General features: G+C 40.1%; 1 protein-coding gene across 1 annotated transcript in view; it reads right to left on the bottom strand.

The window, feature by feature from the left end:
* Positions 1-27,285, bottom strand: part of MYO10 (myosin X) — a 162,113-nt gene that overhangs the window by 4,555 nt on the left and 130,273 nt on the right. The window contains exons 20-38 of the mRNA XM_059854426.1: positions 25,182-25,306; positions 24,934-25,048; positions 21,774-21,880; positions 20,603-20,812; positions 20,271-20,310; positions 18,937-19,839; positions 17,564-17,687; positions 16,043-16,286; positions 13,709-13,804; positions 10,298-10,391; positions 9,468-9,523; positions 7,791-7,933; positions 7,156-7,350; positions 5,921-6,078; positions 4,512-4,635; positions 3,236-3,533; positions 2,358-2,565; positions 1,628-1,764; positions 658-778 (exon numbers count right to left, since the gene is read on the bottom strand). Of these exons, the coding sequence (XP_059710409.1) occupies positions 658-778; positions 1,628-1,764; positions 2,358-2,565; positions 3,236-3,533; positions 4,512-4,635; positions 5,921-6,078; positions 7,156-7,350; positions 7,791-7,933; positions 9,468-9,523; positions 10,298-10,391; positions 13,709-13,804; positions 16,043-16,286; positions 17,564-17,687; positions 18,937-19,839; positions 20,271-20,310; positions 20,603-20,812; positions 21,774-21,880; positions 24,934-25,048; positions 25,182-25,306 (3,498 nt within the window). The remainder of the gene's footprint in view (positions 1-657; positions 779-1,627; positions 1,765-2,357; positions 2,566-3,235; positions 3,534-4,511; positions 4,636-5,920; positions 6,079-7,155; positions 7,351-7,790; positions 7,934-9,467; positions 9,524-10,297; positions 10,392-13,708; positions 13,805-16,042; positions 16,287-17,563; positions 17,688-18,936; positions 19,840-20,270; positions 20,311-20,602; positions 20,813-21,773; positions 21,881-24,933; positions 25,049-25,181; positions 25,307-27,285) is intronic.

Genomic DNA, 27,285 nt, shown 5'->3' with positions numbered 1-27,285 from the left:
GTTTCTGAGTAACTACAGGAATTGATATAATAGAAATTCAGCTGCTGATGCATTTAATTTTTATTAGAAATCAATTTAACTTATTTTATGTTTTGCAGTGTAGCCTCATTCTGGGCTCAGCATGTTCACTGAGTGAATTTCTGTTCATCATAGCTGTCTTACTGCTGAGACTGGACTATTATACTATGGTACCTATGAAATGATCCATTCTTGACAAGATAAAAGACTAGTGCTCAATTAGTTCTGTACAGTTGCCAGCAGGAATCTCTTATTAATTAATTTGTTGCCAGTCACACTTTTTTTTCACTTTATTTCTTCCAATTTCTTCAGAAAATAGTTTTAAGAAGAGGAAAATTAAAAGCAAGTATTATTCTTTTTTACGCAGCTTAGATCCAGTTATTCATTTTTCTACCACTATACAGAAAGCAATTGACAAGTAATGCAGAAGTAAGAAACATAACACTAGAAAAATCATATGTGCTTCACTTATGTCAGGATAGGCCTATTTTGACTACTGAACTGCTTCCTTGGCTCTTGATGCTTGAGTAGTAGTGCATTCAGTTGAAGAGAAGCAAAGTAATAACACTCTCTTTGCTGCCTAGAACCCTTTTCTCCATCCTTTTTAAAGTTCCTCAAAACAGAATCTTTGTTCTTTACCTGCTCAAACATAAAGGCAAATTCCACGCTATCTTTTGGGACGTTTTCTGTGTCCAGGAAGCAGTAGAGCTTGAAGTAGAACTTCCAGTGCATCTCTCCAGCTTCAGCAGTGGCAGCAAGCCTGCATCATTGTGTTAAGAGGGAGAGAGATCAGATCTGTGAAATCAAACTCTTTTCTAAATTGCCATCTGTGGAATCTAAGCAAGGCATCAGCTGAACTTTGCTTTATGTGTGTCTGTGTATTTAGAGCCTACAGCAAAATCAAGGACCAATGTTGGCTCAGTTCTCAAGTCAAAGGTTTCTAACCCATATTCTCTTAATAAGTGTTGATTTTTAGATAAGTCAGGTGTTAATAAAAACAGCATTATTAAGTCCTGTTATAAAACTGCATAACACTTAGAACATTCCTTTCCCCCCCATTTTTATGTGGATAACAGGGCCGACTGCCATGCATAAAAAGTAAGGATGACAAACAGGTGTTGAGGCTTGTATTATATTTTCTTAGTACAGTGCTAGAGGTGGTTTCAGTTTTACTGGCAAGAGAAATGTTGTGAGCTGTACCATGGAGACTTCCACGTGAAGTTAGCTAACAGTCAGAATGGCAGTGGCTGCATGGAGCTCAGTTCTCACAGTCACATTACCAGTAAAAAAAATTGTAGTAGAAAAGAAAATGTGGAAATAGTCATAAGAAATATCACTCTACAGTGATTTTGACTACTGAACTGAACTCTACGGTGATATTTCTACCACTCTGGTGGACAGAGGAAAACCAACACAAGTGGATAGGTGGCTATTAAGTCTTTTAAGAAAACTAAAAAAGAGATCCTTTTGTTCCAGAAATGGCCACGTGTGTAATTCAGCTGTATCATCACAAACAAGCAAGTCAAAGAGAAAATTCAGCATTACTGACATTGGAAATTTATTTAATTGCTACTTATTAGAGTGAAGAGAGAAGGAGAGGTACACTCACTTTTCAAACTTTGCCAAGACATCAGCTACAATGGTTCTGCTTTCAATTGCTTTATCAGTAGTTCCGTTGTATTCAAACAAAGCAAACATATTTCTGCTATCCTCCATGGCCAAGCCACGAATTAACTTTTCAACCACCTAATGGAAAAACAGCACATGAAAAAACCATAGCATGGAAAACCAGTACCACAGAGTAAGACAGATACTTCGAAAGCAATTAGAGCTAGGCTAAAAATGTTATTAACTTGTCCTCATCAGTATTGTTAATTGTTGTCAAAATCCACTGAAATTTTTATTTTTTCAGAGTATATATGTGCTATCTCCTGGCCAGATATAACCCCTGCTATTTCACCAACTCAGCAAGAGTCTGCCAGTTTTAGGAAGCAACTTGGCTCTCATACACACCAATGTCTACTAAAGTTTCTTCAATAATTAGGCTCTCTGCCTAATTACTTAGTGTTTCCTGTAATTCTTCCTGTAAGAAGGAACTACAGCTGGGTAAGCTTCTGCAGCACAAAGACAGTTTTTATAGCAGGGGTTTCTCCAGAACTTATTGTGGGGAGGGACAGCTGTCCTGGAGGGACAGCACTGTAAGCCTTTCCTTCCCAGAAAGGAGAAATTGGCAGAGAAAGCCCCAGAGCTTCCAAAGTGTAACATTACTGCTGCCTGGGACTGACATGTGGAGGGACACGCTGATTTTGTTACAAAGACATTCTGTCACCACTCCTCACCTCTCCAGCTGTAGTGTGTGAGTTGATTGTAATCTTACAGGAGCCCCCACCATGGCAATAAACTGTGGATGTCATCTCCTGCCTGCCAATCAGCGCTTCTATTTCATCTCGCGATGGCACAAACTCTCTGCATTTGGTTTTCTTCAGAGATTCGTAAGTGAAAAGTGCGTATTTCTCCATTTCGGTTCCTGGAAACTGGTCACGAACCCTGTGAGACAAAGCTTATTACTTTAAGCTGCTAAATTTGCCTATTTGAGAATTTTTTCCCTTGAGATTATTTCTGTATCCAGTACACTGTTTAATTGACATGCCCCAAGTACAGACAAAGCTTTTAAATTATTGAGTTTGTTGGTGGAATAACTTTCCTAAGACACACTCTGCATTCTTCCATTGCATCACAGCAAGAGGAACTCCACATTCTGGTTAATGCTGAACTAATATTTTAAAATCAAATTTCAATCATAGGTTTGTACCTCAAATACATCTTTAAATATGATTCTGTTCTTTTATGTGCACAATGCATATCTCAGAAAATTAAGGTAACTGGGATGAAGAATTTTTAACAGATTGGTTTGGACAGGTTGAGAATGGGACCTGGGGATATGGGCTGGAAGCCATTTAGGTTTATACAGTTACAGGAAGCGCCCCTTTTGCCAACATTGACAAACTGCATTCAACTTTGTGGCATCTTGCTTGATTCTTCAAATGTGTGTAATTCCATCCAGACCAACTCACACGCCCTTTTCCTATAACATTTTGGTTTTAGATTCACTCTTTGCCATTGCCAGTTTGCTAAGTGAATACATCTTCAAGTCTCACTTCTAGATATCTAAACACCGTTAAAAGTTGTGGTGCTTCAGTAGATCAGAGGTTCTCACCTTTTGAGATGAAACTTGAGATACTTGAGGATGCTGCGACTGGGCAGAAATGTGCAACTCATGCAGGTGAGTATTTGCCAACTATAGAGGTTCCCCACGCTCCCAGGGTTAGGCACTTTATTGGTTTGCTTGATGAGCTGACAGTAGAGCTCATCTCGGAGAGGTCGCAAATCATGTCCTGTTTGCAGGATACCTTGGATTATAGGGATGGGATCAGACATAGATTCCAGCTGCTGTAAAGAATTAAATATCTTGATGGCTTCATCCTGCAGAGTTGTGTAGCCTTTGTCTTTCAGCACTACAAAAGAAACATTGGGAGAAATGTGCTTAGATGAGATATGAAAGAAAAAGCACTCAGGCTTAAATGTGGAAATTGCTTAATGCTGCTCTGTGACCTTGTTATGCAGGATATTAGAATCTGTATTTTCCATTTCAAATGTATGATGCAAACTCATTTTATGAGCTTATTCGCTATTGAGATTTGTTCCAAATTTTATAACTGAAAAGGTGTATCTTGATTGATTGGTTTTTTGTGACGGAGAGTTTTTCTTTCAGAGCAAGTCACACTGTTGAAGTGCCGTATCACACTCCATATTAACCTCCCAGCCTCCTCCCAAGGATGAAACTTCTGGTCTGAGAAATATCTTGTTTAATATGCAGTTGCAATCTAAGATAACCAAATCCTTTTTAAAGACACTCAGCTCACAGTCATCAATAGCTCTGAACCCTTCATTCAAAAGAGACTTCTAAATTAGTATTTGAATTGAGAATATTAAAAAAGATGATTACACTCATTTCAGGACTAAACAAAGCATAACTTTTTAAAACCATGGACACTTCTAAATGTTATTTCCCATAAATAAGGCTTCCTATCTCATCTCATAGAGTGTACACCTGTTAAATGGAAGCTGTGGCTGCTGCAGCTTCCCACAGGGGGTAGGAAGAAACAATAGTTTGAGGGGGAGACTATGATTCAAGGGGACTGAGTGAATCAGGTAGAGTTGCTTATTTCAGTGCAAGACTTTTCAAGCTCAGTCTTCTTAGCTGTATTGCTGTAAGCAATAGCAACCTTCCCTTCTGAAACATTCTTGCAGGAACACCACAAGCCCATGGCTCTATGCTAGCAAACTGCTATTCTCAAAAGAGAACAGGGAAACTTTTCTATTTGTATTATAAACATGTATTTTGCCACCATTGCTTCACTGTAGACTTAAAAATTCCACCCTCTGGTTTAGTCTTTTGTAACAAAAAGTGTTTCTATTATTGGAAAACTTACAGTTTAGATTGATGTCCCCATATGGCAGTGGCAGTAATGGTGAGTGCAGTGGATGATGAGTGTAACGGAGAATGGGATTCCTCTTATAAATCTGTTCAACCACATCAGCATTCAGGCAGTTTTCCTATTGGGGTAAGAAAAAAAAGAGGTTTTGGGTCCAGCTTTAAGAATAATGCAATCCTTTGTGCTCTTAGGTTGGTTGTAAAAAACTGAGCAATCAGTGTTACCAACGCCATTTGGTGCAAAATCCAGTTGTGGGTGCTCTGGCTGCCAAGGCATGCTGTGAGCTATGAATTCTCAGTACCTGCCAACCTCAGACCTTGGATAGGCTTGATTTATCTGTGCAGTAAAAAAACCAAACTGCAGTAGAGCTGCAGGACACCAAAATGAAGTATCATAACTATTTTTGAATTGTGTTTTCATTTTATATTCATTTTTATTCCAGTAATTCATAATGGGAAATATGATACCTGTATTAAAGTTTTATTTAAAAGCATTTCTCCAGCATAACTAATTGGCCTTTCAGTTAGAAACTGCACAAGCTACCGAACGAAATAGTCCAAAGTGCTGCTGTAAAACTGGTGCACCCACTCTACACATCCAAATACTACTCTTACTGCTCTTCTTAGGCCAGGTTTGACAGATGTGTGACCACTGTCTTCTATCAGTCCTGAACTCCATGTATTTCTCCTGCTCTGAAGAATAGCATTCATAATCTTGGAACTGAGACTTTAATACCTCTTTTCCATGAGAGAAGAGGTGGCACTCTCTAAGGGAAAATGTCAGTAGCAGTTCTCCCCTCTTGCCTATTTCTTTGGTCTCTTGTGAGAATCCTCATCCTCTCATAAATGCACACTAGCAAAAAGCTCTAGAAGGACATTCTCTGGCTGAGCATGCACTGTCTCCAATGAGACTGTAAAACAGTAAGCATTAATTGAATGTTTTTCTCACCACACAGAGATATGAGATGCTTAGCCCACGCTATAATAACAAAAGAAAAGGACCATAACGGCAAAAATAAAAGTCAGAAGAGCTGTTTAGTCCACATCATGGTGTGCTGCTCACTGTGGACAGAGCCAAACATATCTGCTAACTCATGAACCTGAACAATGCACTCTACTGCCAGGTGTAGCCTGTCAAGTTACACAAACCAGTAAAACTTGTTACTATTTTAATGGAAAAAAGTTATCCCTCTTGCCCTCCAAGCTGCTCTTCAAAGTTTGCTCTTCTACTGTTTAGACAGAAATTCCTTTATCAGGTCAGAGAAGACATTCAGGTTTCATAATTTTATTCCATGTTGCTGTGTAATTAAAACGTAATTTTCTGCTTTATTACCCAATATGGGAAAGCCAAAACAAAGATTTAAGGAACCATTCTTTCTCACCCCATGCCATCCTGCTTGTGCCTACCTTAATATCCTGAATGAGCTGCTGAGTTGGAGTATCAATGGGTGCCTTTGTGTCAATCACGTTCTGGATGGCACTTGACCAGCGGGTCGCCTCATTAAGCAGTTTCGTATGGAGACGGTAACAGTGTTTGCGTCCGTACACCGTCACATTCCAGTAACCTGGCACAACAGCAAAATCACTCATCATACAAGCTGCAGCCCAGCAGACACCCAGTGCTGCATCCCAGATCATGCTGGCAGTCTTTCAGGAACTAAAAGTGTGCGAGTTATTAAGTATCATAACACAGATACTGTGATATTAAAGGAGATTTTCTCCTTTAAAGAAGCCGAGGAGTAGCCTCAGACTACAACTATGCATCAAGCAGCTCCCTGTCTTACCCAGTAATTTTCATAAAAATCACTGTAAGACAGCACTGTTAATACTGTGGAATATTAGGTCATTGTAGCTTGTGGGCCCTACTTCTCCAGTCCTGTCTGTAACAGGAAAATGTGAGACAGACTAGCTTTGTATGCGAGAGTCTTTCATAGTCCGTGGCACACGTACAAACAGGCATAAAGCACAAACTACCTCCTCTGCCTTTAATTTTACACCAGTGAAGTGGAAACTATGCCAGGAAGAGCATTTCAGCTTAAATTCTCTCTCTGTATCATGTATAGGCTTTTTATGAAACAGATTCAGTAAAAGGAAATGTGTTTCATCTTTCACTAGTGAAAGCCTCTTTCAAGTGTCAGTGACCCCAAGGAGATAATACAGGACTGTCAACAGTTGCTTCTCATTTGCAAACAGACGCTTCCGAGTTGAAAACCAGTTCTGGAAGTGCACAGTGGAGCTGACTCAGGTGTAGTATGTAGGTTACCACACACTGGACTCTTACTCTGCATCTCCCTGTACCTGCTCCAATGCTGGCCCTCATAGTTCCACATAAAATAATGTATGAGGAGAGTGCTACCCATGTCTTTCCCCAGGTCTTTGATGTGTAAGCATAAGCGTTCAGACTAACTCAGCTGCAGTGCCAGTCTGATAATTTGAATGATGGCGAGAACAAATTTTACTCCTCTACACATTGCCTTTGTTTTTCACCCAGTAATTCCCTGTAGGACACCTCAGTGACTTGGGAACTGGATTTGTTCATGAAACTGCACCCATAAAATTCCATTTAAAATATTCTTATGCATTGTTTCTTGCATTACTAGGTAGAAGGACAGAAGGCATACCTGAACGAAAGCAAATATTACCTGTCTCTTTGAAGATTTTTTCATCAGGTGGGACCACTGAGCAGAGGCTGTTCAGGACCAGTGTACCCAATTTCAAAGCATTTTTCTCTGAACTCTTGTAGTAGTCCAAAGAATTGTGTGTCAAAACAAACCAACGCTTCTTTAGTTTTAATGAGGACATCTTTGGGTTGTTCTTTACTTCCTTGTGTAGCCACCCTGTTAAGGACACAATTTGAATCACACTTTGTTTTCTTGAACAGTGTTGGACAAAAGTAGGTTGCTAAAAGTAAGTTGTACACTTTCAACAACAACAAAAACAATATGTGAATCGATAAGCTCACATATGAAACAACATCAAGTAAAATTCTCAAACAATGAAAAATAAAGATAAAATTAATATGAAAACCTTTCCATTTTGATGTTTCACTGGAAGAATTAACTTGTCAACTTACAAAAACACCTTTGTCATCATTACAGTACTTTCTTACATGGCACAGCAAGAACATAATTTCAGGTGTATTAATTTGTGACTAAAGTCCACCCCACGAAGATGAGGCTGCAACACTGATCACGTTGGCATATTACCTACGTTGTATTGTGGGGACAATCTCTTCAAAGCACAACAGATGTTATTTACTGCCCCACTCAGTTCTTACCCCTCACAATGAATTCTTGTCCCTCCACTCTAGTGTCCCCCTTTGACCTCTGGAGCAGGGTTATCCAGTGATGCATCTCTTCAGGAGTGTCAGCATTACAGTGAAGAACACGATTAGCAGTGATGATCACAAATGAATTTGGTCTATGAAAATAAATGAGAATTGAAACAGCCTTTATAAGCAGCATACATGCTGTTTATCTCACCCCCTGTAACCATAAAAACTGTTCATCTTTTGCATTCTCTATCCAGAAAAATACTGTCCACCTCTAATGCATTATTTAGTTATCAGCTAAAGAAAAATATTAAGCATTTGAAAAGACTCAGTTATGTTACATTCACACCAAAATGCAAGGGCTATGAATGGTAGGAAAGCTTACATTAAATTGCAACTTGTCATATCTCAAATTAAATCTGTGGTGAGAAAAACTTCCAAACTTTAATCAGCTTTGCACGTGAATCAGAACTGTTTCAGCATCAGATCTATTTAGAGTGTTTGCTTCAGTAGCTACATTTGCTAAAACAAACTACAGTATACAAAGGTCTATAGTAAAGCAGCATGTGAACATCTATTCTTTTATTTTAATGCAGTGCAACCCAATTTACAGAGAATACAATCTATTTTTAATGAGAGTCTGGCTTTTACCCAATCCTACACCAGGATTCACTGAAGCATGAAGAACTAGCCCAAGAGAAGTGTGCTGATGGCTCTCTGGATCAGACAGGCAGGTTTCTCGGTCTACAATGCTTGCTTTAACCTTTTAGCATTAAGTTTTTCATCTGGAACAAACCCCCAAAATGTAACATAAAATTTCCCCACAAGACTAAAAAATCCATGTTAAAAATGCTTAGAAGAGAAATGCTTTACTGATTGCATTAACTAAATGCGGGAGAAATGCTAATTTAAAATTGTGAAAGCTCTGGACATTTGTGTTGTATGGTTTAGGAAACCTGGGCTTGCAAATTCACTGTTATTTCTGGTATCAGTGTTTTGGCAGGCCAAGGACAAAGCACTAACTTAAAACCAGCTGTTTTACACATGTACACAATGAGGAGAAACTGGAGTGAGCTCCTGCAGGTCCAAGAACACCTCACATCCAGTAACCTTATAAACCAGTTGTGGTCTGAACCCAGATTACTTTTTATTTCCATTAACACCATTAGCAGTTCAAGAACTAAGAATACCTGACATTTTTGTTGTTTTTAATGCTGCACTGACTTCTTTGTTTTAAGACATTTTTATTCTGGGGAAATAGTTTTCATCCCTGAAGAATACAACATACATGAAGGAGAAGCTGAACAGAAAAAAACCCATTAAAATTAAATTTTCTGCCTACTACATTACTAAGGAACTCAAAAATCAGCTGTTCTTTTTTTCAGGAGCATTACTTGTATAAATGAAAGAAATATGTAATCTTCCAGTTTTGGATCACTTTAGGATCTGAAGAGTTCAGGTATGAAGCAGTGTCATGGAAATTATTGAAGCCCCCCTCCAAAATGCACCATCATTCCTACTCCATGTTTTAACATGTGGAATTTAGTGCTATGAAAAGGGAGGCAATAATGAATCATTTTAATACATGGGTGGCCAGTAGAATATAGACATGAAAGCATAAAGTGTTTGATTTTGGCTAGAGACAGGAGAAAAAGAAAGTCACCAGGCATGGTTTTCACTTACCTATCTGGATTGTCAGCAGCACAGACAGAATCAATTAGTCCTACATCGAGGGTACCCTATAAACAAATATCCAACCAGAAAATGAGGAAGACATTCACTATTACATTACTCACAGTACTCTTCGGAGAGATGGGAGAAAGAAGCAGCAGCTTTGAAGCAAAATGAACTGCAGGTTTGGGCACCAGTTTCTCTTAACCATTAAAACTGCTGAGGGGAAAACTAAGAGACTTGGATGAATAGATCCAGTAAAAGATTATTTGTAGTTAGGATGGAGGCAGCTCAAAACCTGCACTTTTCTATGCTTCCAAACATGCTTGAATTTTTCACTGGAAACTGCCATCCCAATAGAAATGGCATCCTCTCAAAACAAACTTCTAAAGCCATTAAGCAGAAATTTTTGTTTTCCTTTGCTTGACATTAGGCTCCAGATGTATTCTGTTAATTACCAGTATATGTTGTACAGAATGATAAATGCAGGATCAGAGAAATCTCAAATTTTTAACTCTTGGGTTTTTAATTTACTCATTAACAATATCTTTGCAAAATTTCAAAATCAAGCATACACTGTGATGTGATAAGGAAGTGGACCAGAAAAACCACCTCCAAAAGCAACAGTCCTTTTTCATCAAGGTGAATGATGGGAGAGGAAGCAGAAGTCACACTCCCTCCTTGTACAGCTACGGCACCAAAGACACGGGAGCTCTAGTCAGTGTCACAGCTACCACCACATTTAAACAAAGTAGGTTGTGACTCTCAGAAGCTGTGGCCACCACAGTGGCCCTGTTTTCTAAAAATATTTGGTTTGAAAAGTTCTTCAGATTTAGACTTACCACAGCATTCTGTGGATTTGCCTGCTCATCATGCATCTCCCGGATCTCCTGCTCTGTGGACGCGTGGACTTGACTCAGTACACTGAACCACTGGCTGGGGAGAGAAAAGCAGCAGTGTAAGTAAAATTTTGGCTCTGCAGAAGCCTTCTGTCAACCTTTGTTCTGCAGAGATGTAGCAGGTTCTGCAGGTTTTTGAAATTGCTTAAGATTCCTTTTGTCAACAGGCATAAAGCAGCAAGGCTTTATGTCAGTTCAAGTAGCACTGGGTGCAAGCAAGCCGCTCCAGATCTCCCGTCCAAGCTTGTGTCATATCCTTCTTCCTGACAAAAAGTACCTTGTACACTAAATGGCATCTCTGAAAAACTGCTGTAAGCACACTGAAACATCTGGGGGCTTGGAGAGTCTTTGTAACACATTCCACGTTTCATCTGGAATAAAATACATTCCTAGCTACACACAAAGCCTTTAATGGGAATCCCAGCCTTCAGATTATAAATTGTGCTGCACTGATAGTGTGACTGGTAGTAATTCCTTACAGCAATGCTTCTCCAAAGACCACCTGAGTCCACTGAGTTCTCTGTAGAAGCACAACTGAGAGGGGAAAAAAAGAGTAAAACCCCAAGCAAATACCTCTAGAGTTTTTTGTTTTCTACGGAGTACTGAAAAATCCAGCTGCTGGAAGGATGAGCGAATTTGTGTCACTCCAGTGGCACTGTACATACCCACAACATGAAAAGTGGCAGAAAGGTTTCCAGTGCTTCAGCCCCTAGTCCTGAGCAGCAATTGCAGATGGATTTAATTCCAGCCACACCTTTGGCTTCTGGGAAACCTCTATCTTCCTGGCACTTGTATATGATAAAGCTCAACTGCTCTAAGGAATCCCACTGAAATCTAAGGGCAGAGCTTGGCCTGTTTGACAGGTTCCTGAATGCCATTCTTTCAGATATGAATTTGCCATTCTAATGAAAACCACCTGGGGCCAAGTTTTCAAAGGGATCAAAAGCCCAGCCTTTAAAACAGACTCCTCACTTTGCTGCAGAGGCCCCTCCACCACCACGGGGTTGAGGAAAAACTCAACCTACTGCAAAACTACTGGACTTAAATTTGAAGTTATCTTTTCTGCAATTGCTTTTAGTCATGGAATTTTTGCCTAAGACACTGAAGAGATGCCTCCTTAACTCCAGCATTCAGAAGCCAACTGTTCCCCCAAAATGTAGATTTCTGCAAACTGAACTGCTAAAATAGCTTGAGAAAAACTGTGTAGGCTGTCAAACAGTACCATCACTGCCATATCCTAAATTCTTTTTATCAGCTCACGCTTTTATTGGAAACAGTGCAAGCAATGAAGAAAAATGAAGACTGAGAGTGCCAGACCATGAAGCAGATGAGAACATATTTAGTTCTGATTCTTTTTTTAAGACTCAGAGACATGACAGAGAGGTTGTACTTAGCACTTTGCTGTCTGTAAGGCAATGCCACAAAAAAAGGAGAGAAGCTGTCATCTAGAGAGGAGGAACCACCAGCTGAAGTAAAGCTGAAACTGAAGTAAAGAAACTGAAGAAAACTAAGCCTCACCAACCAAAAGATTCCCACAAATTAAATTCATCTTTCCTTTTTGGGCTCAGGAATTGCAAATGTATTTAAAGTGAAACTTCTATTTCAATACAAAAAAAAAAAAAAAAGACTTCATAGCACTGTATGCACATCTAGTGATAATTTATGGATGGATTTTAAAGAACAATTCAGAGTTTTCCTGATTTCATTTGATCTCTGTGTAAACAATGAAAATGAAATGAATCATGGCACTTTGCAAAAAAACAAAGGCAGACTTTATTTTTATTTTTTTTCCTCTCAGGACCTGCTTTGTTTTTCAGCTGAGTCTCAGAACACAGAAATAGGGAAATAGGCTAGGGATTTGAAAGAACAAACCCTCAGCAATGGCTGCCTGCTGAAGCATTACCTCTTCAATAATAGTAACTCCTCTTCCGGGAGGAAGAGGATGTTTTTCTTGGTTTTTCCCTTAATTTGAACAAAAAGCAACCTCAGATCCTGAACTAGCCCAGGTACAAAATATTTTTTCAATAGCAGATGTGGACCAAACACAGCCCAATGAATCACACTTCACTTTTCACAACGCTTTGTTAACAAGGCTTTGACTTAAGCCTGTCTGCAAATCCTTACACATCTTCCTCATTAAGTCTTCTGGGATGAGTGAGAAAAAAGAAGCAGGAAATACACTGGCAAAAGGTAATTTAATCTGGATGGTTTGTTATTCTTACTATACACAACAAGGGTGTATAGTGTCTCCTCCTCCATCTTTAAGAAAGAAATGAAGGAGATGCACGGCAACAGACAAGTCTGCGTGCTGACAATTGCTTATTGGTCCCTAGGGCACCTACACAAGTCTGGTAGAAGAGACTTTAGCTAAGCCTTCATTTTAAAATATGCTTACATCCCACAAGAATCTTAACAGTAACTGCTAGAAACCTCCTAAGTTATTTCAAGGATAACTTTGGGGATACCTAAAAAAATGAGGACGGATTTTGCCTTGCTCCATCTACATCAGTACTCAGGGTCCTGTGATATAGGAAGGCACTCCACCTTTGCAAAGAACAGTAGCTCAAGAGATGTTGACAAAGACATGCTGCATTCTGCCCTTGGGGCAGCAAGGCAATGGGTAATAAGCTCTGATTACTAAGTTAACTTTATTTAAATGCTTGATTTTTTTAGCAAGCATATTATTATCTTGCATGAACTGTAGCATGGGGATTTTTTTTTTTTAAGATGTTCTGCAACTGATCGGACAAGTCAGACTTGCTCCTCACCCACCTGCCTCCCCCATGGTTAGATATGGATCCTTTAGCAACAAAACCAAGACCCTTTTTAAATATGCAGAAAGGGAAGCACTCTCTTACACACTTCTCTTACATGAATATGCTTTTGCTCTAAAATACAGTGACTGCATTACAACTTCTATCTGAAAAAATTTTAGGTTCTCCTTAAACAAACAGAGAACAAAATGCATCATTTCAGGCAGACTACAGGGTCTCAAGTATTGATTTGATCAATGCAGCTAAACACAACAGGGTAATCCACAAGGAAAGCATCAGTGGCTAATGACTGCCTCTCTACAGACAAATTATATTTCAGAAAGTTGCTAGTAACACATGGGTAACAGCCAAATTCTAGGAAAATTTTCATTGTTAATCTGAGTCTTCCCAGTAACTGTTTGCCACAAGGTTTTCTCCTCAGCAAGACTTTCAAAAAAGTGTGTTAAATGCAACGTGTTTGGCACAGCCTGAATGTTTTGTGACAGTTGTCAAACAAATTAGTGACAAGCCAAAGTCAGAATGGCATAGAGGTTAAAAAGGAAAAGAAAAGGAAAAGAAGATAGGCCTGATGATTTCATACCTTGCATCCTCAGGAGATTCAGCAATTAAGTGGTAGGTCCTATCACTCATTATTAGATCAATACCATTTTCTTTGCCTGTATTATCAACAATCTCTCTGGAAAAGAGGAAAACACCAATATTGAGCATTACAGATTATCAATATTTTGAAAATTATGTTCTGCTGAGAAGCTCACAAACTATTGATACTTAAAATAACAGCAGCCTTCAACAGGTTCCTTTACAAGGCTCACAAAGTGATTTATCAGTATTAGGTTGCCAAACTACAGCTGTGTTTTCTGCCCACACAGTACAAATATTCAAACTACTATGAATGTCACCATACCAATGTGACCACTCTGCTACCATTTTACCAAGAACTAAAGAAAAAGCAAAGCATTATCAAACCCCAAGAGAGGCAAAGATAACTGAGGGAAGAAATGGATATATTTCTGAACTGACTGAATAACCAATTGATTCTTGGAATTCTAAAAGAAAACTGCTGAAGATTGAAAACTGAAAGCAAAGAAAATGTGGATTAGTGATTCTGTGTGGTTGTGAGTCAGCACAAGGACAATTCCAAACATGACTTCCAGAAAAATCTGAGCACTCATCTGCTGAAAAATTACATATTTCTAATTTTTAGTTTGGACATCTAAGTATTGATATAAAAACAACTGTGAAAGTTTTAGCAATAATTAAAGTACGACATTAGATTTCCCTGTAGCTTAAGAAATAAACTTAATTTCCTTTTTGTTGTTTGGCTGTATTTTCCTGAAGCTTACTATTTCCTTAACTGGCTATATTTTCTTACCAGCTCATTTATTCTCATAAATCTCTGTCCTACAAACAATATATGCGAGCTCTGCATATCAGACTCATGAGGATGATCTATCTGCTGTAATTTTGTACTGTTTGATTCCTTCCTTCTCAGTAACAGTGTCCAATAGAATACCCCCCTGTTCTGTGTTTTAAGTGAATCAGCCTGAGATTTTTAAAACTGAACAAGGTCCCCAATAGAGAGTGGTGAAATATATGAGTTGCACCATAGGTTAGGAGTGCACTTAGTAAATATTAACACTATCTAGAAAAGCTATTGTTTATTTCTTATGAAACACAGTTCTTTAAATACATGTATCCTTTCTTTTAGCTAATTTATAAACAAATAGTCATTGATTGAACCTACAGTTCAAACCAGGTTCAGTAACCTTTGTCTGATAATTGGGAAGGTACGTGCAGCAAAGAACGTCTATAGGGCACAGCCAGTGAAGCAATGAGGTAACAACAACAACAAAAAAATTATTGATTGAACATATTAGAAAAATATGCTAAATGAATTCTATGGTACATGAGACAAAGTCAAGTTGAGTTTAACAAAAAAAGCAAAAGGTAGGATCTTCCGCTTCTATTCAGAGATTTACTTGGCTGCCAGCAGCCCACTGGATTTAAGTAGCAAGTCAGGATTCTCACTGAAACTCTTTTCTATCCTACTTGAAATCAGGCTCAGGCCAGGACTGCCAGAGAAAAGAATAATCAAATATTTAAATTTAGTTTAAACTCTCTGTTAAAGTAACAGACAAATTGGATAGTTGCAGATTACAAGGCACAGAGTGGAACTGAGTGTTACTAGCCATTTCTGTTTCTCTCTACTTTGGATGAAAGCTTAGGTACACTTCATAGAGAAAAGAGACAATTAATGTTAGCACACTCTATTTTTTTAAATTAGGTAGACAATCCTAAAGTGTTTAGAAAGAAAAATACCATCCAGTAGAAAATTCTTTTTTCCGTGTGCTTCAGGAAGCGTAAAATTCTTAGGCTTAAGGAACTTCAGCTAACAAGGCATTAGTTATTAGGTTGAGTAATCTTGTTTTTTTTAATGAATATATGCATTTTAAAGACTTTTCTACACTACCACAATTATTTAAAGCATGAAAAAAAATCTAAATACATACAGAAGATTCAGCTTTGACCCATGCGAACTTCAATATACTCAGGGCCTTTTAATTCCACCCTCTTCATTCTGGGTTTGCCTGCAGCTACAGACTTGGCAACATGCCCCAAATTGCCTTGGGAATCATTACAGACTAAGCAGGGCCTCTAGTCTGGGAGAAAGCATAGATGGGTTCATTACAGCAGCATTTTTCTGAAGTATTTGGCACTGGCTTAGCTCTGGAGCACTCTCTAGACTTAAGAGAGAGCCAACTAAGGACAACACTTGCTTTCACTAACTTCACCACACACACTTTCCTGCTTGCATTCACACAATTTGTAGGCAGGGCACTCGATGTCTTCCCAGACTGAGGCCCAAGTAGTACTTAGAAGGAACCATGGCTAACATAAAACTGTGTAAACCTACTTGGCAGTTCGGACATCCATGGCACCCTTTAGCTTTTCTTCACTGTCATTTTCAAAGTACATCAACTTGGACTGTCTGAGAACAAACCATCTTTTCTTCCAGTTCCTTCTGGAAAGCGTGGATGATCCACCCCCCTTTTTGTGAAGCCAGCCCTGCTTAAGTGCTTCCTGCTTAGAACGAAACCACAGGAAGGTCTCATCTTTCAGGACACACCAGCGTCGCTTCCATGTGTTGATTAAGCCACCTGGCAAGAGAGACAAATGTGGGTTTATATGCAGTGAAAACAAACAGCTGTATCATAAAACAGATGCTTCCAAAACTGGAAGGTGCTGACCAACAGCACTGCAGTTAAACTGTCTGCTGTATGCCACAAAACCTCATTTCTGCATTTCCTTATGGGCGCCAATATTGTTGTCAATCTAAACACCCTTAAATTATAAATTGTAGTAAGTCTCTGTATGACAAAAATATATGAAACATACATATAATTACATTTACATATACTTAACATATCTATAATAAATTACTGAAAAGTCTTGCTGCGTACGAGAATCTGATCTTTAAGACTGTTTTCGAAGTATTTCAGTGATAATCTAAAAAAAATCTCGTGTTAAGCTCTTTCCTCTCTCCAGGTTATTAGGAGTTAACAATGTTTAACTCAAAACCACAAAACTTGACAAAGCTTTGTTTAGAGCAGGAAATACACCAGTGTGAGTTCAGTCATACCAAAGTGTGGCCATACAGTAGGCAATGCACCTTTTGCACTGGAGCTACAGCACAGTCATAAAAACCTTAACCCAACTGATATGCTCCTGTTATCCCACAAAAACTGACTGCTAGCTATGTCAGAAAGTAAGAACCATGCTACTGCCAACTGCATTATTTTTCACACAAACATTGTGGTGTGTACACTCATCACTGCTCCTATACCTAAATAAAGTATACTACAGTGGTGAAATCATATAAAGATTCAGCTAGATTACAATTTGCTATCAAAAATCAGAAGATAAACCCAAGAATTTTAAGCAGAGAACTCCTGTGTATGTTCTCTCACAGTCTCTCACACCCCTTTGCTACCTTGTAACCTTCTTCACATCTTCCAGATCCAAAGTGAAATTTGATTAAGGTGAGTAAAATTGGTATGCAATGTAGAATGCTGTCTGTGTTACAAGGCTTTGATAGCAGGAATCAGCTTTCCTGAAAATTTGATACAATTGGATTTGTGAGTTATTTTTCTTTTTGTACACTGAATATTTCATTGTTTGTGAGACAGCAAAGATGTAAGATGAAACAGAGGCAGCCCAAAATACTGATCTTTTTTTGCAGAGGGGAATAACATTGCTAGATATAAGCCACTGTAAGTAACTGAACTTGAGAACAGCTCAAATTAAATAAAGTCACTTTTCCATCACCCTTTGAAAAATGAGACAATAGCTTAACTCTACAGGAATTGGGAGTGTAATACACAATAAATATTTCTGGTTATTTTGTCTATTTAGCAAATTCTGATTCATTCAGTACCTTTCATGTACAGAAAACTGTGAAAGTAGGGCAGGCTGACACAGCTGTAGACTGAATCCCTCCGGTAGGAAAGTTCATCATCTGTATCAAACCTGGAGTCAAAATCTTCTTCACTGTCTTCAAACTACACAAGAAAGGAAAGAAAGGTCATAATCTCTCAGGAAAGAGTTTAGATCAAGTTAGTTTAGAAAACTCTAGCTAAAACAATTTATTATGTATTGGAAGGTTCCTCATTGTTTTCACTCAGCTAACAAAGGAAGGAGTACACTGTAGTAAGTTTCAGCTTGAACTGTTTGATTACACAACAAATCTGTGTAAAACCTTTGTAGAGGCTCAGGAAAGTTATCCCCTTGCAAGAGCATGGTCAGGGTAAGCTACTCTGTGCTACTTGCCCCTGTCACTGAAGTGCTGCAGGGAACAGCTTAAAAACGTTTTGAAAAGGAAACATTGCACAAGCTGTGGTACTAGCTTTCCCTCACCCCAGAAAGTCAGAATTTCTGTTCTGTATCTGACACAGAGAGTGTCATCCAGAGTCATGCAGCAGGAAGGCATCTTCAACAGAGACACTGAAAGTGTTTTTTCCTCAGGCAAGACCAGTCAACTTATCCTAACACCCACAATGGCTCTTGGACTGATTATCACTGCCCCAAATGTAGTAGATATTATATCATTAAAGTTTTACTTCTAAACAAGTCAGTGTTCCTGAAATACCTTTTCACTTTCCCAGTCAAACAGTCTCACAGAAACACCGGGTGAGTGGTAGAAGAAATCATATTCTTTCAAAAATATTTGTAGAAGGAAACCCCACAGTATACTCAGGAAATAGCACTGAAAAATTTCTCTGCAGAATGTGTGCCTGCCTCAGTAATTTAAACATTTTCCATTGCGTGAACTTTACTCTCCAAATAATCTCAAAATATACCTGGCACATCAGGAACTTCTGCAAGCTTCTAAATCTTATTCTTCAATACTCTTGCAACTTGCACACATAACTAAATTTAGTTTTCCTGAAATTAATTCCCCAACATGCTACCTGTTACCCCAACTCCAAACACGTGCACAGAGAAGAACTTTGCTGTGCACTGAGCTCCTCACCAAGTAACACACAGTGCTGCAGTAAAGCAGTTAAAACCGTATCTGTGCAAAAGCCCAGGACTGCAAACAGCATCTGAGCTGTTTCTCTGACTCTAATGCACTCACCCCAGTGGCATCTAGATGGCAACAGACCACTATTTCCACAGGTGCTCCGAGCAAATCAAGCTACACAATGTTTTCTAGGAACAGCTACAGTCAATCTACAGCTGCACAGCAGGGAAAAGAAAAAATCAGAGAGCACCTATCAATTATTAGACAACATAAACATTGCTACTTACAGAAGACTGAGCTCCCTCAGAGCTGAACCGGTATGCTCCAGAGCTATTGTATGTCCCCACGGAACACCGGTAGTCTGGTGACCACTGGCTACTGTGAGAGTTAGAGAAGGTCACACTGCTGCCAGAAGTGATAGCACCGTCTTCGTAGTCGTCCTGGTCGTAATCATAGTCTCCGTCAGGAGAAATAAGTTCCACAGAATTTGGGGGTCTGCAGGATACATTTTCTGGCATGCAGTACGTGGATTCGCCGCTGGAAGAGTTGTGGAGACTCACTGCGTCGTGGGCAGGAGGTATGACCATGGCGTCGCTGGCAGCAGGAATTGTTGGCACCACGGTATCATTCATGTAAGGATCCTCTTCTGAGGAATCATCGCTCGTTCTGATGCCACTGGTCCTTTGATCAGAATGGCCATGCTCACTCGGGTTGGGCGAATCCTTAAATGCATCATCATCGGCTTCAAAGCCCTCATCTACCTCCTCCTCAGGATATGGCTGGCTGAAGTTAAAATTGGGCTTTTCACTGCAGGCATTTCCAGTCTGTTCAGCCAGCTCAGCAGGATACCCACTGCCCACAGAGAGAGACCTCTCAATGTTTCGGACACATTCGTCAATCTCATCGAAGTTCAGAGATTCCAGGAACTCCTGGGCTGCTCGACATGCTTCATCCTCCAGCCGCCGGAGCTCCTCGTCTCGACGCTGCTGCAGCCTCTGCAATGAAGCCTCTGTCAAGGACAGCTCCTGCTGCTTCTTCACGCGCTGTAGATCTTCGATTTCTTTTTCCAGACGCAGGATTTCTTCCACCTGCCTGCTTTCTTTCTGCTTCTCCACCTCCTGCTTCAGTTCTGCCTCCTTCTGCGCTTTCTGAATGGCAGCCAGTTCCTGCTTCTTTCTCTCTTCTTCAGCCTGTACAAAAATAAAATGAAACAAAATAAAATCAAGTTAGGCCCCTAAATACAAGCTTGTTTTTTAAAATTTATTTCTAAAGCTCTATACTCCACCATGCTCATTCATTTAAAAGGAGCCCTGTCTTCGCATCAGCAAGAAATGAAAAGAAAAGGAAAAGAAACAAACTAAAGCATGATTACATTTGCTCAAAGATAGCTGAGTAGAGGAAGTCCAAGTATGTGCAGAAAATTCAATCTTTGCCGGAAATTAAATGAAGCATCAGGTGAAAGAAATTTCCATGCAAACTATATTGAGTTTCCTTTGGCTTTATCTGCCAGCTCCTGTAATTAGTTTAGTTTTAATGCTACAGGTACCTTTTATTTTTTTAATTGCTGGGTTGAGATACTCAAATAAACAGGGTGGCTGAAAGCATTGAGAATGTAATTTACCTGCTGGGCAAGACGCTCTGCTTCTTGCCTTTGCCTTTCCCTAAAAGTGAGCGAAGAAAAAAAGTCAGTCAATCAGGCTCAACATAAGCTCATCGCATTCCTTTGCCACGGCAATAGCTCAGTTTACAGAGATCATCTGCCACCTGGAAAAGGCAGCCAAAAATAAGAATATGTTTGTGACTATGAAACCACCATGATAGCTATATATGTCTTTTAGCAAAAACAGCAAAGGTTTCCAAAATAATTTGTTCAAGAATAGCCTCAAATAAAGGCTTTCAGACCAACACCTAAAAAGGCACGGGCAGGAGAGTGATGTAAGCCAGAGACTGCACCTTTCCTCCTCCTCTCTTCTTCTTTCCTCCTCTTGTCTCCGCTTCTCCTCCAGTCGCTCTCTGTAAAGACGCCGAGCAAGCTGGCCTCGCCGCTGCTTCTGAAGGACTGTGGCTGCTTTCTTCAGGCACAGGAACTTCTTCCTACCGCTGAATGCTCTGTAGTTCTTCTGTATCACAACCACATAGTAGAGAACCTTTCTATACCGCTTTCTGGGGGGAGAACAAAAAGAAGCAAATTTGTAATGAAACAGTTGTGAGGGATCTCACCACGGTGACCTGCAACAGTGAGCCTGTGACAGTTCTAGCTCTGTGATAGCTCCCCCACTGTTCACGTTCTTGTCCCTTTAAGAAGCAAGATTCTCACATTTCTTGACAGCACCCTGTGTGTCTTCATTAAGGAAATGCACATGTCTTACATGTTCTTATGCCCCTGCCAAGGAGCTGCTAAAAAGACAGTTCTCTGTGTGTGCACACATGCAGAGAAAGAATATATATAGCCATCCCACATCTCTGAAAAGAAGACCATGCATAGCAGGATAGCTGGCATTATAAAAGGGATATTGTTTTTAAGTCACATACTGGTCAGAATATAAGAACAGGACTAATAAGCACATGAAAAGAAATTACCTCATTATGCAAACAAGCTTCCTTAAACTATCCTCAACTGACTTATAGAGAAAGCAGAGAAATAAATAGATGGGATGAACAACTCCACCTAACACATAATGCATGAAGCCAGGTAATCAAGTCCAACATTAATCAGAAACACAGGTTCCTCATCTCCAAGAACCAAATGGATTAGTTTTATTTTCCCTCTGTTTTCTTACCATGAAGAAGCAAAGATATACCAGGATCTCAGCTGGCGACTTGGGGCAGCCCCACTAGGTGCCATCCAACTAGAGTTCCTACCATGGCTTTAATTCCATGACACAATCAGATGGATACTGGCTGACTTCCAAATTTCTGTATTGTCCTATTCATTATATTAAAACAATTCAAACTTTGCATTATTCATCAGTATTTTCAGCTGCTATTTTCAAAAGCCACCTACAGGATTTAAATGTCTGGCCCCTACAAAAAGTTGAGAATTGTGTCAGAAGAATTTAACTTCTTGACAACTCATCCATTTATTAAAAATCCTTCCGAGTAACATTCTCATGTCGTTGCTTACCGGGCTGCATAACCTAAGATGTGCGCTCGGATGATCATCGCTGCCTTGGTGACTTCTGCTTCCCGCTGCCTCTCCAACTTGTGCTCTAAGGACTCCCGGAGAAACACCTACAGAAGAAAAATTCTGACTTAACGAATTTTAGTGAGTGTCATATTTAAGGGAGAGCCAGATCAGTCTAAGCAGCAAGCCTCAGCTTTGAATTCAGAGAAAAATGTTCTATTTCCTCAGCAGAAAAGAGAAAAACAAAATGCAGTCCTCTTAAAAGAAAACACCTGTAGATGATCCTCTAACTTTGGATTTCAATGGGAAGGGTCATATTACTCTATTGTAACTTTTAATTAGGAGCAGGGTTTTTCCAAATGTAATGTAATTACTGGATTCATTAAACAGCCTTTCCCACCAGAGTAACACAGGCCAAAAAAGCTGCAGGGCTTAACATGAACTTTCTAATCAGAGAGGCAGAAATACCACCCTGATAATTTATGTTTTTCACAGGGACATCAGGCTCCACAATCCCTTACAAGAGGCTTGCAGCTTCTAAGGACATTGTTACAGGACTGCAGAAGTGGGCAGAAATGAGAGTGCCTTCATGCTCACGTGGGCTCGACTGTGTTTTCCTGATTTTACATGGAGAGAGTGGCCAGGGCCAGACCCCCCACAGACAGAATGCTTCCCAGGCTCTCTTCCAAGCACCAACCTGGACCGTTCACCTGCACTGCCTAGTGCCTCTCAGAGAAGCTTTAGCACATGCATTGACATAAACTGAGCTAACACAGACTGTTTTGCCTTAAATGAGTAAAACTGCTTCTCCAGTCAAGCAGGGGCATGGGGGAGGTGGCTTCCCTCTTCCACCTGCCTTGACATCTGCTCTTTACCACAGACTCACATAGTGGTGAGCTATCTGCTGTCAGCGCTTTTTCCAGCTCTTCTCAACTCTTCTTTTTTAAAGGCCAAGTATGCTGGTGTCAGCTATGGGTGACAACAGCCTGGCATGCTGCTGCCTCACACATGGGCAGCTGGAAATAACCAGTTCAGTGACACTTTGATAATGTGGGATGAGAGCCAGGCTGCACACCACAGCATGGGGATGAGGAAAGCTCATGGACAGGGTGGGCTCTGCTAAGGGAGGAGGGCTGCAAAGACACATAAAAGCAGGAATGCATCTTTGAAGTGCTGGGTGTTTTCTCTTGATGTGAAAAAACCACCAAAACCCAACCAAAAAAATCTCCCATTGCCCCCCCGTGCCCCCCCCCCCCACAAAAAACCCCAAAACCAAACACTTTTGGGGGTGTTTACATGCAAAAGAAGCTGGTTTTTCCTCTGTTTTTACGTGGGAAAACAGCCCATCATCAAAGCCAAAGCAGCAATCTTGAGAACAGGCACAGTTGTGACTTTTGAACAAAGCTAGAAAGGGACTTTCTAGTACAAGTTACCCGAGAAACAGGAACAGAAAAACTCCCACAAAAAATCTCGAAGTCCCCATGTCAGAGCTGCACTGGGCAGCTCTTTCTATATGAAGTTTTCCCTCAGGGAAAAAGCCTTTTCTTTCACTCAGTGGGCAATCTTTCTTTACTTTATACACAGGCTTTCAAAAACACAACAAAATTCTTCAGAAAAGCATTCAGCTACTTCTGGAAGAAAAAATGGATGGTAAGCAGATGTTAAGCTCAGACGAATGCCTTTTCCTGACCAGGTGCATTGCAGCTTGAGATATAAAAGACAGTGAAAAAATATCACACTGAAGGCAAATCATTGCAATGTCATTATTATCCCTCTAAAATAATACAGGGCCAGGATAGTGCCTCATCCCATGCTCAGTCTGAAAGCAGTGTCCTCTTGCGCTCTTCTCCTATTTATGCAGTCTCACAAGTGTGCAGGCAGATCCTGGGGGAGGATGAGCCCAGGCCACAGTAAGGGAAGTTACAACAGAGCTCTGGCTCCTGCCGAGGTCCTGATGAGCAGTTTGATAAAAAACTATTTCAGATAAACATGTGTCCCTAGGATGCCAAAGCACTGTCCAGGGTCCATGCAAAAATACTGTTAATATGCTACATCTGAAATAGAATGGGATGCACAGCCCAGCTCTGCAGCCCAGTGCTACCACTGTGCTATTTGGGAGCCACTGGCTACAAAAATGGGATGGGAGATGACATCAATTGCCATCAGAATATTTCAGATTCTTTCTTCCTTCTTACAGCAACTGTAAGATGATTGAAACAACTTTCCCAATGCAAGTCTAAGAGTCCTTAAGCATACAGGGGAAGAGAAGAAACCCTTCCAAACCATCCAGTTGTGGGGAGAAGAAGAAGAGCATTTCCTACAGAAATCAGATTTTACATAATATATTCGCTACCTTATGGCCCTAAAAAGCTTTTTTTAAAAGTTTTTAATATTTAGGAGATTTCAAACTCTGAAATGGGGAATCTTCTCCCGAGTCTGCAATGCTTTCATATCATTTGCTGAAGTCTAAGAGCACAAATCACAAGCTGTTGTCTACAATCAAACTTGAGCAAAACGAACACATAAAAACACACGGATTGTTTTATTTCTCAAATTAAAATTTGATTCTTTAATTTATTCTAAAATAATTTGATTTTTTTTTCTTTAAAGAAAAAAAATGTGGGTGAAGGTCCGGTTGTCTGGTAGAACATATATCAATGTACCTCTGGAAAAGACTCTCAGACTAGGATGGCAAACACACTCAGAGCTCAATTCTGCCATGTGAATGCTGGCTAAAATTTTGCCCCCTGATTTCTGTCACTGAAGAGGTATTGGTTAGGTCAGTTTACTAGTATGAGTGAAGCTCCCCGCAGAACAAAAGTGTTTCCCCACATGTTCCATACTTTTAAAAAATGAAAAAATCCCAATACCACATTTTAAGTTCTGATCCTCACCAGTGCTACCACTTGTGAGCAGTGACAGGAAATTCAGGTGGACTCTTTCTCTGTGACTGAAATCACCAGTCAGTTTCTAAGTGCCTTAGACAGCAAATTCCTCAGCACAACCATTAATTGTTGCTTTAAGAGTTTCAAGAGCACCAACAGGCACGCACAGCTTCTTTAAAGGCCAGAAGTAATTACCATTAGAGCTACATCTCTGCAGCTGGGCAGTCTAAATCCTGTCCCCTCAGCCTTGCATATGCACAGTCAGGTTATTTTACCTTATTTTTTCCAAGCTGCCATTCAGTGCTTGTGTTGTCATACAGACGAAGTAAGACGGCACATTTCTCATTTATATCTTCAGGGAGAGTTAAGTTTCTCATGAGGACTTTATACCTGGCAACCAAAAAGTATTTATTGCTTCATTTGAGAGATAAACTTCTATTTTTGCCATGTGATTATTTTTACTTTTATACCTCAACATGGGAATATTGACTTACACTTGAAGTCCACAAGTCAGTGTGTTTACCTTTTATAAAAGTCCTGAAAGGGCCTCCTGACTGGGAAACCAGCCCTCCGAATCCTGACCGTCTCCAACATCCCAGAATAGCGCAGCTGGTTGAGCACCACTGTCTGATCAAACTGGTCTGGCATCTGAAATGAACACGTTCAAAACAACAATTTTACAAGCAATGGTTAGAGATGTCAGGGGAAATAAAGAAGGGCAAATTGTATGAATCTGAAATGCACAAAGCCTAATAACTGGCTACACAATGTCTTAAAGGATATTAGCAGTCCTGAGCATATAAAAATATCTATGGAATGGAAATCATGGGGTAATTACAGAATATAATTTCCACAGACAGGACATTTACAGCCATTTAATCTCATCAACTGTCTCTTTCCATTTCATGTGTATTTGTAGGTTATTGCTGTGCAGGCAGAAACAACAGAAAGAAGCACAGGCAGTTAACAGGTCAACAGCTATAAGCTTGATTATTTTGCTTCTTCAGCAATTGAATTTAAAGTCCCTGTAGAGGATTCCAAAAGTTGAAGATACACTTGAAATACAAGCCATATGGATGTAATAAAAAAGAAAACCAGAAGGACAGAAAAAATTCAATTTTTAGTGTATTGACAATTATCTGCTATGGAGTTTGCCAGCGGTACCTCAAATCTTAAATAAGCTGTATTTAAAAGAGTTTCTATTTATTGCTATTCTGAACAGTAGAAATATTCTCTTCTGAAAACAGACCCCCCCCCCCCCCACTCATCTGAAGTGAGTTCCCCTTGGTTTGCCTGCAGTTCTCAGCATTGTTTTCCATTCAGAAAACAGATAACCCCACAGCCACTCAGTTATGCAATCCTGTGAATACCGACCAGCATGGTTCTGCCATTGGGAGCCTCAGGAATGCCCTCAGCCCATCTGAGAACCCCCCGAGCCACCTGTATTTTCACCATGGTTTGAGGTAACCCAGACAGAGCCATGCAAAGCTGCTCAAGACAGCACTAACTGCTGCCTGGCAAAACGTGGGCAACCCCCACAAGGAAATGCCACCACATGTAAACACACCATTTAATTCATCAGCATGAATTATCATCATCCACTTTAACCCACCAGCTGACCCTCTTCCACAGCCATTTGCAGAGCTGGAGCACAGTGTTCAGCATTTTGCACGTTCAGGAGGTGGGATTTCACAGATACAGCCAACAATTCACATAAAGATCTGAAGTTCTTCAGCTAACAAAAGTGACAGCAAGATCAAGCCCTGGGAAACTGTCAGGACTGTCTTGGTATTTATTACTGGCTTTAATCATGCTTCTTGTTCAACTTAGCAAACAAATACTCCCCCAAATTTTAACTTGACAAATAAATTCAACTTAACAAATAAATTGCACCCCCAAATTTTAACTTCTTATAAAAAGTACCTTCAGGAAAGCACAGACTCAAAAGCTCATTTTAACTATCCAGTATAACCTTTTCCATCAGTGCCTTTATTCATGAAACAAAACACTGTGTGCTAGTCGTGACACCAGAGGGAGAAAACTTCTCTGTGAAAGATGCGAAAAACCCATCTCCCTCAACAGCGTTTCATTTGGATTTTGGCACAGCCAGGAAAATCTCTGTATTTCAATGAACAAGCAGCATGGATGCTTTCAGTGAGGGTATTGACATTGTCATGGCTGGTATTGCCACCAGGGTTTCCTGGATGTGCCCACTGTATGGCATCCAAGTGTCAGGGAACCAGCCTGGCAGAGCTGCCCTTTGCAGGTGGCTGATGATGCCCGATGGGAAAGGCAGGGAATGGACACAGATGTACACACAGAAATCACAAGGAAAAGCTTTCACTTTTCACCTTGTGTAACTCAAGGCTGATGCTTGCCACAAGCACACACAGCTCTTTTTTTTTTTTTTTTTTTTTTCTTTAACACTAAAACTACTTTTAGTCCTTTTACCACACTCAAACTTGCTGGCTCAAAAGGCGATGTTTTTCTCAAGACTTGCAAACACAACAGTATTTTGGTGTGCTGAGGTGGGGAGGAAGACGCATGGATGGGAGTGGGGATGCACTACAGCCAGGCAAAATGCTGGTGACATGACAGATGTCTCTCTCACTAGGCAGCGCTCCCTC

The sequence above is a fragment of the Haemorhous mexicanus genome, chromosome 1, assembly GCF_027477595.1.
Source record: "Haemorhous mexicanus isolate bHaeMex1 chromosome 1, bHaeMex1.pri, whole genome shotgun sequence".
Lineage (NCBI taxonomy): Eukaryota > Metazoa > Chordata > Aves > Passeriformes > Fringillidae > Haemorhous > Haemorhous mexicanus.
The sequence above is the reverse complement of the archived record's forward strand: the minus strand, read 5'-3'. Positions and strand labels throughout refer to the sequence as shown.